Genomic DNA, 18,197 nt, shown 5'->3' on the forward strand with positions numbered 1-18,197 from the left:
TGTGTGTGTGTGTGTGTGAGTTGGAGGAAACTGAGTTGCCATACCCTGACTGACAGCTCCTGGTCCTGTGGCAGAATAGGAGGAAATACCCTTGACAGATCAGCAAGCTGCAGCAGGGAAGGGGCCTGACCTCAACCCCACTACTTAAAGGAGCGAAAGAAAGAGTACTTTCTGTTCCATAGCATAATCTACGGTTGTCTCCAAATGTCTCTGAGATGAGTCCTGTCACCCCATAGATGCTTTATTTATCAAAGTAAAGACATTCTCTTAACGTACTTAAAATGATTACAGGATGGCTATAGTGTGTCATACATATGTAATATGTAAAAAACATAAAAAAGATCTTTAGCGGCTTTTTATGGTCTGATAAACAACATAAACATTATGTACAGAACTCACTCAAGCAAAACAAATGAGTTTCAATAAGGACAATACATCGCTTTCTCAAGTGCTACATTGAATAATACTGGCGTTTTTGTCCATGGAATGAACTGCGTTTGATGAACGTATATTTCAACAACCTCACACAATGATTTTCCCAATAAAAGATGGAAAAGAAGTTCAGTGCATGGTCCAGATCCCCACAGACCCAGTGTGCTACATCTGTAGCTTATATTGTAGGTTCCATTTCCTCTTGAGTAAACCAACATGTCCTGAGATACGAATCCTTCTAGAATCTAGAGTCACAGCTCATAAGAGTGTCCTTTCACAGTCTGTTTTCTATAGCCATGTGGTTTTGGTGGAGTGCCTCTTTGAACAATGGAACCTGACCACAGGGGAGTGACAGTAGCGTGAAGCCCTACTGTGATGAGCCTCCCTTGGGTTATGAACCCTTCTTGGGTCTGGGGGGGCTGGTAGTCAGGCCTCTTCAGCTGTAGCATCTATTCCAGCATAAGTGAAGTTCTCAAAGAGAGCCATGTTGACGTAGGCCTGGATGAAAGGTGAGAATTAGAGGTTGGTTGATGGCTACATGCTGAACTGCTACGTTTCTGCTATTTCCATGAAATGCACACTTTTACATAGCATATTAGAATGATTTCTGAAGAATCATATGACACTGAAGACTGGGGTAATGGCTGTTCAGCTTTGCCATCACAGGAATTAATTACATTTTAAACTATATTAAAATAGAGAACAGTTCTTGTAAATTGTAATAATATTTTACAATATTACTTATTTTATTGTATTTTTGATCAAATCAAATTGAGACCACCTATAACAACATAGCAATTCCCTTGGTAAAAAGCCACAAAACCTCTGCATGGTGGTCTGAGTTTTACATATGCAAGCATCAGTCTGTTTTTTCCTTACCTTCCGTGCCTCTTGCATCCTATTGAGCTGGACAGAAATTTGTGAAAATGGAGGTCGCTCATAGGGTCTATCTCGCCAGCACTGCCTCATAAGTTCATACCTATATGGATTATTAATTATTAATACAACTGCAGTCAATCAATATGGAAAATTACAACAAGAACGCATGAGTGTCTGTGCTTACACTTCATCATCACAGTTCCTGGGCTGCTCCATTCTGTAGCCCTGAGGAAGCTTCTCATAGAGCTCAGCACAGGTCATCCCACAGTATGGAGTCCCACCTTGAGGAGAACAGATTCATAGCGTTCATCTGGCTGAAACATGTTTATGATGCAGTAGACAACAATTTATTCAAATTGTTATGAACAAACTTACCTAAACTTACAATCTCCCACAGAAGAACCCCAAAAGACCACCTGAAAGACCAAGGCAGATATTTTAATAAAAAAATAATCAGGTTTAAGAAGAAAAAGATGTGTAAACAATGTGTAAAATCTCTCTGATGGCAGAAAACACAAGAACACATTGAACCTGAACTGCACTACCTTTCAAAATTTTTTGAAAGTCTCTTATGCTCATGAAGGCTGCATTTATGTGATGAAAAATACATTAAGAACAGTAATATTGTAAACTATTATTGCAATTATTACAAACTTTTTTATTTTAATATATTTATAGATATGATGGCAACACTCCAGTGTTCAATATAACATGATCTTTCAGAAAATATTCTAACACTCTGATTGGTGCTCAAGTAACATTGAGTAACATTTCTTACTATTATCATTGTTGAAAACAGGTAATATTTTTGTGTAAACAGTGATACATTTTTTTCCAGGATACTTTGATGGGTAGTTCAACAGCATTTATTTGAAATATTTAAACTTTAAAAAAAATTAAAGCATCCTAGCTGAAAAGTATTTAATTTATTTGAAAAAAATAAATAAAATATTGACCCCAAACGGTAGTGTAAAATTAGAGCAGTTATGGGGGATGAACTGCAGTTACTGTAGATTGCTATATGTTCAAGCTAACACTAATGTTTGAGTGTGGCAATCAAACTCAGGCTTTGTGGAAAATCAATAACAGGCTGATCTATTGGAGAAAACTATGCTTGTATGTCATGTCAGTCATATTGTTTTCAAAATGTTCAGTGCACAATGTTCTTGAGTGGGTAAAAATAGATCATTTTGGCAGAGGCACTGTGGTCTTGTGGAACATGCTACTCTAAATTTGAGCTTCCTGGTTTATGTTATCAGTTCCTTCCTGCTTATTTATCAGCTGTCCATTAAAAATTGAGAAGGATTAAGACTTGTTGTTTTGGATTGAAACTTATGGATGCCATAGCACTTGGTTGCATAGCACTATTTCTTTGAAAATTAATTATTTTATCTCACATTTTCTTAGAAAATAAAGAGTCAGGCAATAATATTTAATATTGTAATATTCAAGTAATAAGGCATGAGATGTTCAAAGTGATGTGTGATTCACATGTGCAAAAACCCCAGAATACTTACACATCACTCTTTGTGGTGTAGACACTGTAGTTTAGTGACTCGATGGCCATCCATCGCACAGGCAGTCTTCCCTGAGACAGAGAGCGAGAGAGCAACATTCAACCAGTTTTAAGAGTAATATACACACTATGCACTCAATAGGCTGAGTAAGTAAAGGCAAATGAGTTTTATCATCTCGTATCGTCCCACAGATATGGTACTCACCATGGTCTTTTTCACATACACCTCCTCGCCACGTGAGAGGCCAAAATCTGCGATTTTAGCAACTAGGTTATCTCCCACGAGTACATTTCTGGCTGCCAAATCTCTGTGGATGAACTGTTTATACACAAACAAGATAACCAGGCACAGAGATAAGCCATTTATATTAATGTGGCATAAAATCTACAATGGCTTCATTAAATTAAAAAAAAAAAAAATAATTAAATATGTAATTGAATAAAATAATTAATCATTTAGAAAATTATTGAAATCAAAGGCTAATAATGAAATAAAATGCATAACTGCAAAACAAAAACAACAAAAAAAATGACTGGGTCAATATGGCAATTAAAGGAATATTCCACCCAAAAATGAAAATTTGCTGAAAATGTGAACATCAGGTGTTTGACACCCATTCACTGCAGAGGATCCATTGGAGAGGAAGTGATGTAATTCTAAATTTCTCCAAATCTGTTCCCATGAAGAACAAGCCCATCTATATTATGGATGGCCTTAGGGTGAGCAAATTTTACATTTTCGAGAGAACTGTTCCTTTAATTTTGCCCATCAATCCATGGATTCTTAAATATACACCCCCATAATCTGAAAAACTTTATACCTGTTTGTCACTAAGGTAATGCATGCCAGTTGCTACATCAGCAGCAAACTGCAAGAGCTGCTGGGAGGTGAGTGTGGAGGCAGTTCCGTGCTCTTTGGCAAAGGCAGGATCGGTCTCTAGGACACGACTCTTTCTTAGGAAGTCCAAAAGATTTCCGTAAGGTGCATACTCAATGGCAATGTAAAGGTAACCTGTGGATAACAGAAGCTGTCACATATCTGCACCATTTAATAAATAAAAATGTATATGGCATCCGTGCCAAATAAATTACTTTGACAATAGGGATTTGAAGCTTTATTAACATTACTATTACTCTTCTAGATTTACATTAATCTAAATTATATTATCTGTCCTTATATCTAGGTAAAGCCAATAGGTGGCACACTCACCTCTGTTTTCACAGGCACCGATTAGATTAATTATGTTGGGATGCTGTCCCAATTTACACAGCACTTCTAATTCACCGGCAAAATCTCGATGGTCATTCTCTGAGGCGAACTCTGCAGGTGCACACAACGGACACACAAAATCACAATCATGTAAAAACAGACTTTGGCTAACAATGCTGTGTTGGCTTGTGTTCTTACCCTTGAGCATTTTAATCGCAGCACTCATTTTTATGCCATCTTTTTTGACCATGGCCTTGATGACCTGACCAAAGTTCCCTTCTCCAATGACATCTTCAAACTTAATGTCCTCCCACTCCAGTATGGGATAGGTGAGGGGCTCCGGGGAAGGCTTTGGTCGCCGGGTCAGTGTGAGAGTCCCCGAGTTGAACTGTAAGATAGTCTCTTCTCCCTGAGAATGCATGTGTTTACATTTATTGAAGAGTAATATATTTATGGCTATAGTACTTATAGTTGAGCCCACTAGAACTACATATTACAATGACATGAACTATATTGTTATATATTATTGATTAAAATATGATTTAAATGGTTAAACACTGTATAACTGTTACAGGGTTGACGAGACGTGAGACGTGCGGATCCATTTGCAAAGCTTTATTATGAAACATGGTCAAGACAGGCAGGGTCGAATAACCAGCAAACAGGTATGTTGAGGGCAAGACAGAAGAGTGGTCAGTAAACAGGCGTGGTCGACAATCGGCGTACAATATCCAAACAGGGCAAGGCAGAGAGAATAATCCAGGAACACGGGCAGGAATCAAAACACAGGCAAACTGACTAGAAAACAGGAAACCACTTGGTATGCAGACTAGGCTAACAATACTCGGCGGTGAGCAAGAGCAAGTCCCAGGCTTAAATAGAATGATGGTGATTGTGAAATGGTGATCAGGTGTGGGCGAAATAGTGAACAGCTGTGCAAGTCGTCAGTGCAATTGATTGTGGGAAATTGAGTCCAGTGTGCTGTGTAGTGTAAAAGTCCATGTGGTGAGCGGGTGACCTCTGGTGGTGAGTAAACTGAAGTGCATGGCCAGGATTCGTAACAATAACTGTTCAAAAGTTTGGGATCTGCAATTTGTTCTCAACAAAAACTGCATTTATTTGATTTATTTGAAAAAAAAAAAAGATAAAATTTGCAGTTTACAATTTAAGATAACTGTTTTGTATTGTAATATATTTTCAATTTTAATTTATTCCTGTGATGGCAAAGTTGAATTTTCAGCAGCCATTACTTCATTCTTCAGTGTCACATGATCCTTCAGAAATCATTCAAATATGCTGATTTGGTGCTCAATAATTATTATTATCAATGCTGAAAATTGTAATCAGCGCTGCTTAATATTAAAAAAAAACAAGATTCTTTGATGAATAGAAAGTTCAAAAGAAAAGCATTCAACATTTTTTTTTTGTTACAATGGAACAGTCTTTACTGTCAGTTTTTTGATCAATTGAATACATCCTTAATGAATAAAATATTCATTTCTTTCAGCAAAAATACTGCTGACCCCAAAATTTTAAATGGTAGTGTATAAACATAATCATAAAATTAATCATGTTATATAATTAATCATATAAAAAATATCTCGATGAAGTAGATGTAACTATCTGACTATGTTGAAGAATTAAAATATAAAGTAGATTTTGTGCCCAAAACTGTCCAAAACATTTTTGCTGCCGCTGTACATGCACATGCATAAGAGTAAAAATAAAGTAATAAAGTAAAGTGTCCACTCACCGATCCAGACTGATAGGTGAACGTCCGCTTTCTTTTAAGGACAGATTTACGAATGTAGAAGAGAATCAAAAGGGCCAGTAGGATGGTCACACAGGTCACAGCCACTGACCCAACCACAGCCCAAAGAAGCTGATGATCCTCAGCCACTGGCCGTCCAACTTGCTGAGTGGTAGGAATATAGTTGGAGAATCCTGCTTGATATGAAAAACAGTAAGTGCCTTGATATTTCGGCTTTACAGTATGTCTTTCTCACATTTATTCACTCTAGTCACTTACCATCTCCACGTGTCCTGACTAGTACAAACTTGCTCCACTCCCCTGGCACCTTGGAGAAAGCCCTCACCCTGAACTGGTATAATGTGCTGCCATTGAGGGATGTCACATCCTTCGTGGTTTTGTTGCCATCGTCTGTGTCCACCCAAGGATGAAAGCTGCTCTGCCCCACTGGCTGGTATTCAATGCTGTACTTCACAATGCCTCCATTGGGGTCCTCAGGTGGCTGCCAGTGAAGCCTGACTGCATTGATGGACAGAGCATCTGCCTGGACGTTCCTTGGAGAAGAAGGACCTGGAGAGAGATCATACGCAATTTTGCCACATCAATTTAATTTCTTGTGAGTTATTCCTTTGCACCACATCCTGTCTAACATCTAACATTCATGTGCTATTTTATAGTCAGTCACCTACTTGCGCCTACTTTGGGACATGCATGATTTCTGTTTACCCTGCTTATAGATGTGAATATGGTGGGGCTTTGAAGGGGGCCCATGGCTGCCACAGTTTATCAGCCGGACGACCACTTGGTAGTCCCTGTGATACTCCAGATTGTAGAGCTTGATGGAGAGCACATTAAGCAAGGTGGTTTCCTCATGCAGCTTCTCTCCATGTGGTCCATTGAGCTGTACTAAAAAGCCAGTGGCTTCACGAGACGTGCCAATCAGGGACCACCTGATGGTGGCATTACGGCCCTCCAATGAGCAGGAATCAATCTCCAGCCTGGCTGTGGGCTCTAGCGACACAGAATACGCAATCAGATGCTGTCCGCTGCAGCTGAGCTACGTAAAAGCTATAGTGGTCTCAGAGTCAGTCTTTCAGGGTCAAATATTGACTGAAAGTCAACAGTCAAAATATTGCTTATCTATAGACTTGTTTCCAGTCCAGTTTTTGCCAATCCATGTCAACCCCATCCAAACCTCCATCTTCAGCTCAAAGCTTCAGCCCACTCTTCTCCTCATAAAATGAGGAAATATGCCCCCACTTTTATTTAATCTGTTGAGATGTCAAGCTATCTCATCTCAACACATTTACTGAACGTTTATGGAACTTTATAATCTTTCCATCTGAACTTCAGCGTTGGATTTATTCTAAACAGATTTGATTTGAAATTATCTTTTTTTATGGATACTGGATATCCATGAATTTATTTTAGGCCAGATATTAAAATTCAGTTTGTTAATGATGGACTTGTGGACACAGACTCAGGATTGTTATTGTTAACTAAAACTATTTGAACTGCTAATTGAAATGAAGCTGATATATAATATATAAATACGAGATGAGAAAAGTTTAAAGACATAAAATTAATAAAAGTAAAACTGAATTACGAATGTATTAAAGCTATATAGAAATATATAAAAACCTATTAAAAATAACAAAAGCATAATTACAAAATTAAATTAAATTTAAATGAAAACTGAAAAACAAAATTCAACATACAGTTGGGCAAAAAAGTATTTAGTCAGCCACCAATTGTGCAAGTTCTCCCACTTAAAAAGATGAGAGAGGCCTGTAATTTTCATCATAGGTACACTTCAACTATGAGAGACAGAATGGGGGGAAAGAATCCAGGAAATCACATTGTAGGATTTTTAATGAATTAATTGGTAAATTCCTCAGTAAAATAAGTATTTGGTCACCTACAAACAAGCAAGATTTCTGGCTCTCACAGACCTGTAACTTCTTTAAGAGGCTCCTCTGTCCTCCACTCGTTACCTGTATTAATGGCACCTGTTTGAACTCGTTATCAGTATAAAAGACACCTGTCCACAACCTCAAACAGTCACACTCCAAACTCCACTATGGCCAAGACCAAAGACCTGTCGAAAGACACCAGAAACAAAATTGTAGACCTGCACCAGGCTGGGAAGACTGAATCTGCAATAGGCAAGCAGCTTGGTGTGAAGAAATCAACTGTGGGAGCAATTATTAGAAAATGGAAGACATACAAGACCACTGATAATCTCCCTCGATCTGGGGCTCCACGCAAGATCTCACGGGGGGACCTAGTGAATGACCTGCAGAGAGCTGGGACCAAAGTAACAAAGGCTACCATCAGTAACACACTACGCCGACAGGGACTCAAATCCTGCAGTGCCAGACGTGTCCCCCTGCTTAAGCCAGTACATGTCCGGGCCCGTCTGAAGTTTGCTAGAGAGCATTTGGATGATCCAGAAGAGGATTGGGAGAATGTCATATGGTCAGATGAAACCAAAATAGAACTTTTTGGTAAAAACTCAACTCGTCGTGTTTGGAGGAGAAAGAATGCTGAGTTGCATCCAAAGAACACCATACCTACTGTGAAGCATGGGGGTGGAAACATCATGCTTTGGGGCTGTTTTTCTGCAAAGGGACCAGGACGACTGATCCGTGTAAAGGAAAGAATGAATGGGGCCATGTATCGCGAGATTTTGAGTGAAAACCTCCTTCCATCAGCAAGGGCATTGAAGATGAAACGTGGCTGGGTCTTTCAGCATGACAATGATCCCAAACACACCGCCCGGGCAACGAAGGAGTGGCTTCGTAAGAAGCATTTCAAGGTCCTGGAGTGGCCTAGTCAGTCTCCAGATCTCAACCCCATAGAAAATCTTTGGAGGGAGTTGAAAGTCCGTGTTGCCCAGCGACAGCCCCAAAACATCACTGCTCTAGAGAAGATCTGCATGGAGGAATGGGCCAAAATACCAGCAACAGTGTGTGAAAACCTTGTGAAGACTTACAGAAAACATTTGACCTCTGTCATTGCCAACAAAGGGTATATAACAAAAGTATTGAGATGAACTTTTGTAATTGTCCAAATACTTATTTTCCACCATAATTTGCAAATAAATTCTTTAAAAATCAGACAATGTGATTTCCTGGATTCTTTCCCCCCCATTCTGTCTCTCATCGTTGAACCTATGATGAAAATTACAGGCCTCTCTCATTTTTTAAGTGGGAGAACTTGCACAATTGGTGGCTGATTAAATACTTTTTTGCCCAACTGTATTAATACTATGATAGTATATAAATGGCACTAAAATAACAATGGTTAGACAGTGGGGTAGGATGAGACACTAAGAAGTAGGACAGTGCCATGTTATTGCTAATCTTTTAATTACAATTACAATTCCATTAATTAGATTTAGGTTATCACATATTTAATATTTATCAGATGTATTTTACACTTACAATTAGGACATGTTTACTGAAGGCGTCTTTTGCCACAGGTAGAGGGCCATCTTAACAGTAATGGGGCAGTTTTGTACACCCTATACATCGTATTCCTGTACATGCTAAAATCAAATCTAAACATGTTCTTAAATGAGGCATTTATCCAATCTTTTCCTACAACCAAGTCATTTGCAATTCTAGTTTGATTGATTCTCACCTGGACAGTCAGTCTCCATGATTGCCTCTGGACCCAAAGGACCTTCTCCTCCGTCCCCTGGACGAGTGAGTTGTACACGGACATGGTATCTGGTTGAGGGCTTCAAATTCGGTAATGTGATTTGATCACTGCCATACACTAAAAAAGATGATATGTGTATGACTTTTATAGTATATTGATATGATTCTACACATTGGCATGAACATAATGCAGGAATTTCTAAAACCCGAAATGATTTTGGCAAAGTTACCTATAATGGAGGACCAGGAGTCTTCTGTATCCACTGGCTTGTAAAGTAGCTTAGTGGAAATGATGGGACCGTCACCCATATAAGTGTCCACTGGCTTAACAACCAGTTGTTTGCTACTAATCGACAGCGGTTTAGGAGCAGTGTTTGGGTAGGGTGGCTCTAGTTAACGACAAAGTGCAAATTTAAGGGTCTGTCACAACATCGCTAGAATGAATCCATTTTCAAATGAATCTCACCTTTCACAGTTAAGGTAAACTTGAAGGAATCCTGCCCACCATTGGTGGAGACTCGACATTCCCACAAACCATTATGCTCTGCAGACAGCCTTGGGATCTCAAAGTGAGCTGTGCTTTTTTTGGAGTCCATGGTAGTGTGGGATGCCTGAGAAATCAACAGCAGACAATCACAAAGACCGTCACATTAAAAAGACAGACACATTACTTTCTAACTTTTCATTTTACAAACATTCCTTTTTTCAGCTTCATATGCAACTTCTTATTAAGCTTCTTAAACTTTTGACTCTTTCACCTTAAGAACGGTGCTTTCCAGCTTGCGTAGCTCAATACTCATATGGCTAGGCAGTGGGTGGCCTGTTGCAGAACATGTGATCTTGTGGCTGGAGTTTAAGTTTCCCTCCAGGTTACTGGCCATGTCCAAAATCTCTGGTGCACGATCTGAAAGAGGGATAAGGTTGGATAAACGGTGCCAAGAGGAACAAACATTATAGATTTTAAAGCAGATGGAAAAGTAGTTTTGAAGGCTGACCTGATTTCTCACAGTATTGCCCTCTCCAGCCTGTAGGACATTGGCAGCCACTGAATCGATTGCATTTGCCTTTGTTCTTGCAGTTGCAACTTAAAAGACAGTCAGCGCCGTACATTCCTTCAAGACAGGCTATGAAAATAACATGGACAATTCTGTTTTTATTGTATATATCAACATAAAAACAAGAATTTAAAAAGGATTCCGTAAGTTGTTTTAGAGCCTGAGCTCTGACCTAAAAAAAATTAAGTGTTTGGAAATGTTTGTGTAACTATTTTTACAATTACTACCTTATTTCTTTATTCTTCATTTTCTTATGTCTGAAATTCTTACTTAATATCTAATATTATCTTACTTTATATTGCAACTTTATTTCTCTTAGCTGTGACATTAAATTCACAATTACAAATATTTTATAATGTGACTGCATCACACAATTTGATTTTATATCACTCTATTTCAGCTTTATTTCTCATAATTATGGCTATTTCCTGTATTTGCAGTTTTGTATTTCACAATATTACAGCGTGACTTCTTTTTTGTTGTTGTTGTTTTTTAAAAAACTTTATCTCACAATTACGTGTTTTATTTACTCCGAGGTGGAAACTGGTTTCCATAAAGACTAAAACAAATGGACAGAGCAGTAAGAAATGTTTATCTTGGTCAGACTGATGGAAGCTGAATTTTTACTGGCAGATTCCAGCAGCACCTGTTTAAACTTTAATTCAGAACTGAATCCTTTCTGCTGGGTCCAGATGATACTCTGCATGGAGAGAACAGTTATGAAAGGGATGTTATGTTAAACTCACGTTTACGACAGCGTTCTCCATGCCAGCCGCTGGCACAAGAACAGCCGTAAGGATCCGTGAGACAGAAACTCAAGCCCTGGCATCCATTCTCCAACTTACAGGATTCCTGGCAGTTCCTACCAAACATTCCTTCACGACAGGCTGCAAAACCAAAATCAGAAAAAAATTATTTGTATGTTTAAGTCCTTAAATGCATAGTCTCTACAGATGCAAATGATCAGTTTCATAGAAATGGTTTTCATTTACCTGTCTCACAGCGCGTCCCCATAAACCCCGGTGGGCAAACACAATCTCCATCTTTGTCATGGCACACGCCTCCATTCAAGCATTCGGGACAGTCTTTGTCACAGTCGGAGCCCCATTTATTCTTTGGACATTCTAGAAAATAAATGAAGCACTAGAATAGAAAATTCAAAGTTCTGAATATATTTAAATTGGTCATATGATAATGATTATGTTACCACGAACGATGAGGCGGATCCAGGCACTATAAAGAGCACTGTCCCCAACATAGCTGACACTGTAAATTCCTGTATGGCTTTCATCAACTTTCATCAGATCCAGAACTGCTGTGCGGTTTTGAACATCAGCAATAGGAGTCATGTAGAAGTAGTTACCTAAAACAAATCAGAATATTCTTGTTATAAATTGCTCATTCATTTACTGATTTTTGCTAATCCATTTACTGATCATCTTGTTGGAAACATCCTGCTGGAACCTCTGTTTTTCTACATGGCGTCCCATTTTGGAATGTAGTTTTTTTCATTTTTGTCTTTTTCTTTTGGATGTATATCATATTGAAACATATTTTCATGAATCTCATATTCTCATGCATAAAATGTTGCATACATGCTCTTTTGACATGCATCTTGCTAAATTATAAAGAATAAGATTAAAGATATACTGACCATTGAATTTCCAAGTAATGTCTCGTCTTTCTGTCCCAACAACATCCATGATTAGTTTCACTTCTTCTCCTTTACTGGCCGTCAGAGTGACTCTCACTGGTTTAAAGTGACCTTAAAAGATATATTAATAATAATAGTATTCTGGTATAACATCACATTTATGAAATCTTTTCTTCAGTCTGATTATTTGGTCAAATATATTTCAGGTTATTAATATATTTTAGATTAGATATTTCATTGAACAAAAACCTGTTTTGTGTTTTATATCAAACTGTTTAAGGTTTAAAGATTTCACTCAAACATGAAAATTCTGTCCTTATTTACTAACCCTCATGTCATTCCAAACTCGTATGACTTACTTTCTTCTGAAGAACACAAAAAAGATAGTTTTAAAAATGTCTCAAGGTTTGTTGTTTTTTGCTCAGTGTTGTTCTGAATTCCATTGACTCTCATTGTATGAGCAGAAACATTCTTCAAAATATATTCTTTTATGTCTTTTTTTTAATCACACAGGCTTGTAACATGAGGGTTAGTAAATGATGACAGAATTTATATTTTGGGTGAACTATACGTTATATATTTTTTCCCTGATCATGTCATCTTACCTTTGCTGTAGTTGTTGATGAGTGTAATGCTACCAGGTTGGTCAGAGCCCCTTTTTGAGTGACAGTAGAAAATCCCACTGTGGTCAAAGCCTGTAAATCCAGTAGCCACCACTTCTTTAGTCTGTGGCCTCTGCACATTAAAATGTGGCGAATCTGCACGAAGGACAATGCTGTTGTCCTTTGTGATGCTCAGCTGAATCCCGTCTGTATCACGCTCTCCAGAAATGCAGGAGAGGCAGAAATGATGAGCAGATGTGGCCCCGTTTGAGGTCATTGTGAGATCCAAGACTGCATCTGAGAGAGGACACATTTCACACAGATTAATGCAATGCAGTTTACTAAAATTGGACAACTATTGGAAAACAATTACTAGAGAGAACAAAAAAAATATTATTCAGTTAGTAAGTTAATATTCTCATCACTTAAGGGTGAAATTGTGAATATATTCAATACAGTTTCCTGTTTATTTACATTGATCACAAAATAACAACAACAATGGAGCCACTATAGAGGAACATTCACATTCCTGCTTTCACACATTTACCCTGGATTTCTGCCACTGTGTGCCCTTCTCAACACAAGAACAATATCAGGAAACAAAGAGGATCCAAAGCCATCATTCCACCATGAATACCATTAGATCCCATGTGCAAAATAATGAAAAAAGGACTAGTTGTCACATTTTTGACTCCAGTGAAGCCAATATCTATATAGGCACATGCATTAAAGTGTTGGCTACAGAAAAAAGAAAAAGCTTTTCACAAGAAAAACATTTTTGAACCCTGCTGTTCTTGTTGTCACACTACATACAGTAAGTTGCTACCATTGCTAAGGCTGAACCCATCATAAACAACCAGACAACAATAAAAATTGTGACAATATTAAAATAAAGTTACATCTACTTTCATTATAGTACAATTTACATGGCATTGTAAGAGCAGTTTTAATTGTGTGTGTGTGTGTGTGTGTGTGACTATATTGTGAGGATAAAACTGACAAAAATATTTGTGTGTGTGTGTGTGCATGTTTATGTGGTTTATGAGGACAAATTTGTATAATGACATGGGTATGACAGAGGTATTACACTAAGAAGGTGGTTTATGAGGACACTGCCTATGTCCCCGTAATTCAAAAGGCTTAAAAAACATACTAAATGGTGTTTTTTTTGAAAATCTAAAAATGCACAAAGTCTCCTGTGAGGGCTAAGTTTAGGTGTAGGGTTGGTGTAGGGCAATAGCACACACAGTTTGTTCAGTATAAAAACCATTACGCCTATGGAGAGTCCCCATAAACCACAAAAACCAACATGTGTGTGTGTGTGTGTGTGTTATATAGTATTGTGAGCATAGATTTGACAAATGTCATTCTAATATAGACCAAAATATTGTAGCTATATAATATTTGAAACCAACATACAAAATTAATGCTAGATGACTCACATTCTTCTGAATCAAAAACAGACATCTCAAATGAGATGGACTTGCGACAACTAACCCAATTCCCATACTAACTGTATTCTCCCAATCAGTCAATCAATCAATTAATAATTATTTTGAAATCAAGTCAAAAGAAAAACGACACTTTTTCTAGAGGGAAACTAACAACTAGTAGGCCTACTTACCAGATACGTCCACGAGGCACAAGAGGCAGATTAAATGCAGCATGACTGTAATCTTATGTTCACTGTCAGATAATCCGTTAAAAATGATCCAAATACAGGATTTGTCATTCCAGTGGGGTTTTCCAGCTCGCCAGCCGTCGCCGCGCGTAATTGCGCATTTCTACAATCACTGTGAATGAACGCGCACTGATGCACTCTGTGCGTGGAAATCTGTGCTGTTGACACGCTGAAAACTCAACTCTTCTGCTTACTCCACACTCATACTTTGGGTGGGAAAGGAAGGAAGAGGCGTAGGGGATGAGAGAGAGAGAGAGAGGATCAAACAGTTTGTACTATTTTCACTGGATTTCAGTTACACAAAACTGGATGTGTCTCACGGTTGTTCTATAATTATATAGCTGCAAAAAGTTTACTCTTACATTGTTATGTGTATTAAGCATAAAAATATATTTGTTTAAACCTTTTAACATTCTTAAAACAAAACCCACTCAACTGAGAAGCTAAATTGTACAAGAAGTAAACAAAAGTGACTGAATAGGAAAGTTGCATATAACAACACAGAAGCACAAGGATTTTATTTCATTATATTTATTTACCTTCTATTTCACAGCGTGTTTCTATTTTATTCATAACAGTGTTACAGTATATTAATGGGACTTTTATTATTATATTATATTATATTATTGAAAGGTCATTATCCCACATTGTAAAAAGTTTGCACTGTGTTAAGTGCACATATCTACCTTTAAAAAAACTGGTTATTAAGGAAGGAAAGTGCACCCAAAATGCTGTTTCATGTCAGCATGCTCAGAGGTTAAATGTGGACTGATTTACTGAGTCAGGTGATCTCACATTATGTGAAAATTCAGATGTTTCCTGTCAACTGTTCTTTTTCGGGCAGCTAATGATGCATGGGTACAGTCTGGATTTATATAGTGTAATAATATCCCCATCACTCAAGGCACCAAACTGTCATAACGAACAGAGATTACTGTCATACTCATAGCCATATTTGCCTATTGATGAATATGCTCCACAGTGATGTAGGTATCTTTTAACCACTTAAATCAGTCATAGCCAGGAAACAAGAAACAATCCCTGACTATATGTTTTGTCTAAATGGTCAGTCATCTCTAGTTTAATTGCAGAGGAAAAGCCCACCGCCGCACGTCTACAGACACATTTGCACATTCTTTGCACACTTCACTAATTTGTAGATGGATGGTTTTTGAAATGAGCACATATATGTTATCTGTCTGTTTCTTGAAAACATCATACAATCGAAGCTGACTCAGACTGACATTGTTCTGACTTTCCTGTTTTCCACTCCAAGAGCAAGGGACAGATAAAAAGTCATTTCTTTTTTTGCACACAGATAATAAAACAGAGTTTAGTTGTATATTTGTTAGTGCTGATTTAGACTTTTTAGAAATATCAAACATGTAGAAACGTTACATATCAAACATATCTATGAACTCTCCACTGCTCAGACACAAATAGCAGTTCATCTTCACAGGTCACACCTACTGCCTGCCCATTTGATCACATAAGTGAAACACAAGTGTAAACACCTTACATTTATCATCGCATTTTAAATACTTACAGTTACTGCAAAGAAAAACATTATGGCTAAGACCAAGAGTCTTTGGATGTACCGTAGTAATTATGATTATCTATTTGATAATATGTGAAAAATATGTATCATGGTTTCCACAAAATATTAAGTAGCATAGCTTAATTTCTATAATTATAATAGTAATAATATTTCTAGGGCACAAAATCAAGCATATTAGAATGATATCTGAAGGATCATGTGACACTGAAGACTGGAGTAAAACAGTGCCCTCCATAAGTATTGGAACAGTAAAGACAAAATTGCTCTGTTGGCTGTGGGTCAAGACATTTGCAAATATGATTAAAAGATGAATATGAGACAAAACTACAGAATGTCACATTTTATTATTAGCCGTTTCAACACATTTATGTTTTACCAAATAAACATTCTGTAGTTTTGTCTCATATTCATCATTTATTCATATTTGTAAATGTCTTGACTCCACAGCCAACAGAGCAATTTTGTCTTTACTGTACCAATACTTTTGGAGGGCACTGTAGCTGCTGAAAATTCAGCTTTGCCTTCACAGGAATAAATTACAATTTGCATCAGAACAACAAAGGTATCAAATCAAAGAACAAAGGTAATAGCAATAATTGTAGCTATATGGACTAGTCTATATTTAATTGATAATTTATGCAGTTAAGACTGTAAAGTGTTTGATAACTTTATTTCTGTATATTACCTACAAAAAAAAGGTCCTTCAAAGTTTTTTTGTTTTACATGTAGTTCATATGCTGAGATGGTTCTTTGCATTATACTTTTCCCCTGCCTTTTGTTTTTCAAATCTGTAACTGTTAAAGTCTGATTTCTGGTTTTCTGTAGCTCAAGACAGACTGTCAACATACTCTTAACAGGTAAATTATTAGATAAAAAATAGTTAAATTGTAACTTTCAAATTGTATTAACAATATAAAGATATTGATTAATGAAAATAAACTCTTATTAAAAAGGGTATTTATAACAGCAGGTCATACATAGGACTTTCAAAGCACGATTCTTTATGGAAACTTATAAAAAAGGGTTCTATTTAGCACCAAAAAGGATTCTGCTATTGTTTCAAGCCAAAGAACCCTAATTTGGTATTGTTTAGAACCATTTTTCTTAAGAGTGTACCTGTTAGACAGGTAGGATGGCCACATAAATTGTTATACTGGGTTTATGTGAAGATTGTTTTAAGTTCACTTAAATTAAAAGTTATTTTTAAAGCCTGATAAATGTTGAATTTGATTGTAGTTATACTCACATAGCTATTTTTTTGTATTGTTTTGAAACAATATTATGCAGGTGCAGTTCCACACATTACGGATGGCAAACCATGCAGGACAATTACGGGAAGCTCATTTGCTGTTAGAACCTGTTAACACTGGTGTTCCACCCTGTTAAGTAATTTTAAATAAAAATTTGAAAGCAACTTTAAATGTTTGGCATACCTTTGTCTTATTTTGTGAGCTGAGGAGCATTACCAGCATATATATGTTTTTGAGCAACATTTTTATATTATTTACCATACTGTTGGCACAAATGGGCACAAAAAAGTACCTGTTCTTAATAATCAAGATATATTCTATTCATTAATAATTGTTTTGTTTTTGTTTCAAGAATAAAAAATACCATTATGGCATAAGGGACATATACTATCTTATTATTGCTCATTATTGTTTAACATTTACATTATTAAAATTCTGTGGTAACTATGTATATGTCCCTAACAGGGTGGAATACATTCACAGCGAGTGTCTGAACAATATACCCATAATTCTTATTTTTTAAAGTCACTGAGCTTGACCAGTATGCGTTCCATATAGTTAAACATTTCACTATTTTGGTAGAATGCTAAAAACATGAAAACCATGTAAATTTGTTTTCCAAAAATTATGAAGCCAAAATGTTACCGGATACCAGGAATGACCCATATATGGCTCGAGAGTCTATGGTTTCTCAACAGACTGTGGAATATCAGTCAGTCCAGCAAAACGCCTCAGATTGACAGATATGTAAAAATAAAACAGGACTTTTCCGACTTTTGAGCGATTAGTTACAGTTTTGTACACATTGCAAACTCAAATGTATTCAAATGTATTTTCCCCTAAATCTAAATGCATTTAGTAAAAACAGCATTTAAATTATAATTTTGCTACAGTTTTTGCTTGGACATGTTAAACATATCTAATCAATTTTGGTAATACATTTTA

At 36.9% G+C, this 18,197-nt stretch overlaps 1 protein-coding gene across 4 annotated transcripts; it reads right to left on the reverse strand.

The window, feature by feature from the left end:
• Positions 1–171: 171 nt before the first annotated feature.
• Positions 172–14,654, reverse strand: LOC306844560 (tyrosine-protein kinase receptor Tie-1-like). Of its 4 annotated transcripts, none has more exons than XM_079376783.1 (23): positions 14,388–14,654; positions 12,767–13,060; positions 12,162–12,272; positions 11,715–11,870; positions 11,500–11,631; positions 11,254–11,394; positions 10,448–10,576; positions 10,211–10,356; positions 9,919–10,063; positions 9,683–9,841; positions 9,433–9,570; positions 6,514–6,798; positions 6,067–6,357; positions 5,791–5,984; positions 4,236–4,446; positions 4,038–4,148; positions 3,649–3,839; positions 3,033–3,146; positions 2,829–2,899; positions 1,687–1,727; positions 1,496–1,592; positions 1,312–1,411; positions 172–930 (listed from the first exon to the last, which is right to left on the reverse strand). In XM_079376783.1, the coding sequence occupies exons 1-23, from the start codon at positions 14,428–14,430 to the stop codon at positions 859–861; spliced, it is 3,372 nt and encodes a 1,123-aa protein (XP_079232909.1). In that variant the 5' UTR covers positions 14,431–14,654; the 3' UTR covers positions 172–858. The 4 variants fall into 4 exon arrangements, with proteins under 4 accessions (XP_079232909.1, XP_079232910.1, XP_079232912.1 ...); XM_079376784.1 differs by having other exon boundaries at positions 5,791–5,981; positions 14,388–14,632; XM_079376786.1 differs by lacking the exon at positions 6,514–6,798 and having other exon boundaries at positions 5,791–5,981; positions 14,388–14,632.
• Positions 14,655–18,197: the final 3,543 nt, after the last annotated feature.

The sequence above is a fragment of the Barbus barbus genome (assembly GCF_936440315.1).
Source record: "Barbus barbus genome assembly, chromosome: 25".
Lineage (NCBI taxonomy): Eukaryota > Metazoa > Chordata > Actinopteri > Cypriniformes > Cyprinidae > Barbus > Barbus barbus.

Coding starts and splice junctions, on each gene's coding strand:
- LOC306844560 (XM_079376783.1), bottom strand. CDS start 14,430: ATGCTGCATTTAATCTGCCTCTTGTGCCTCGTGGACGTATCTG. Junction 13,061..14,387: donor GTGCCTCGTGGACGTATCTG/GTAAGTAGGCCT, acceptor GTCCTCTCTCAG/ATGCAGTCTTGGATCTCACA. Junction 3,147..3,648: donor ATTACCTTAGTGACAAACAG/GTATAAAGTTTT, acceptor GTGTATAAACAG/TTCATCCACAGAGATTTGGC.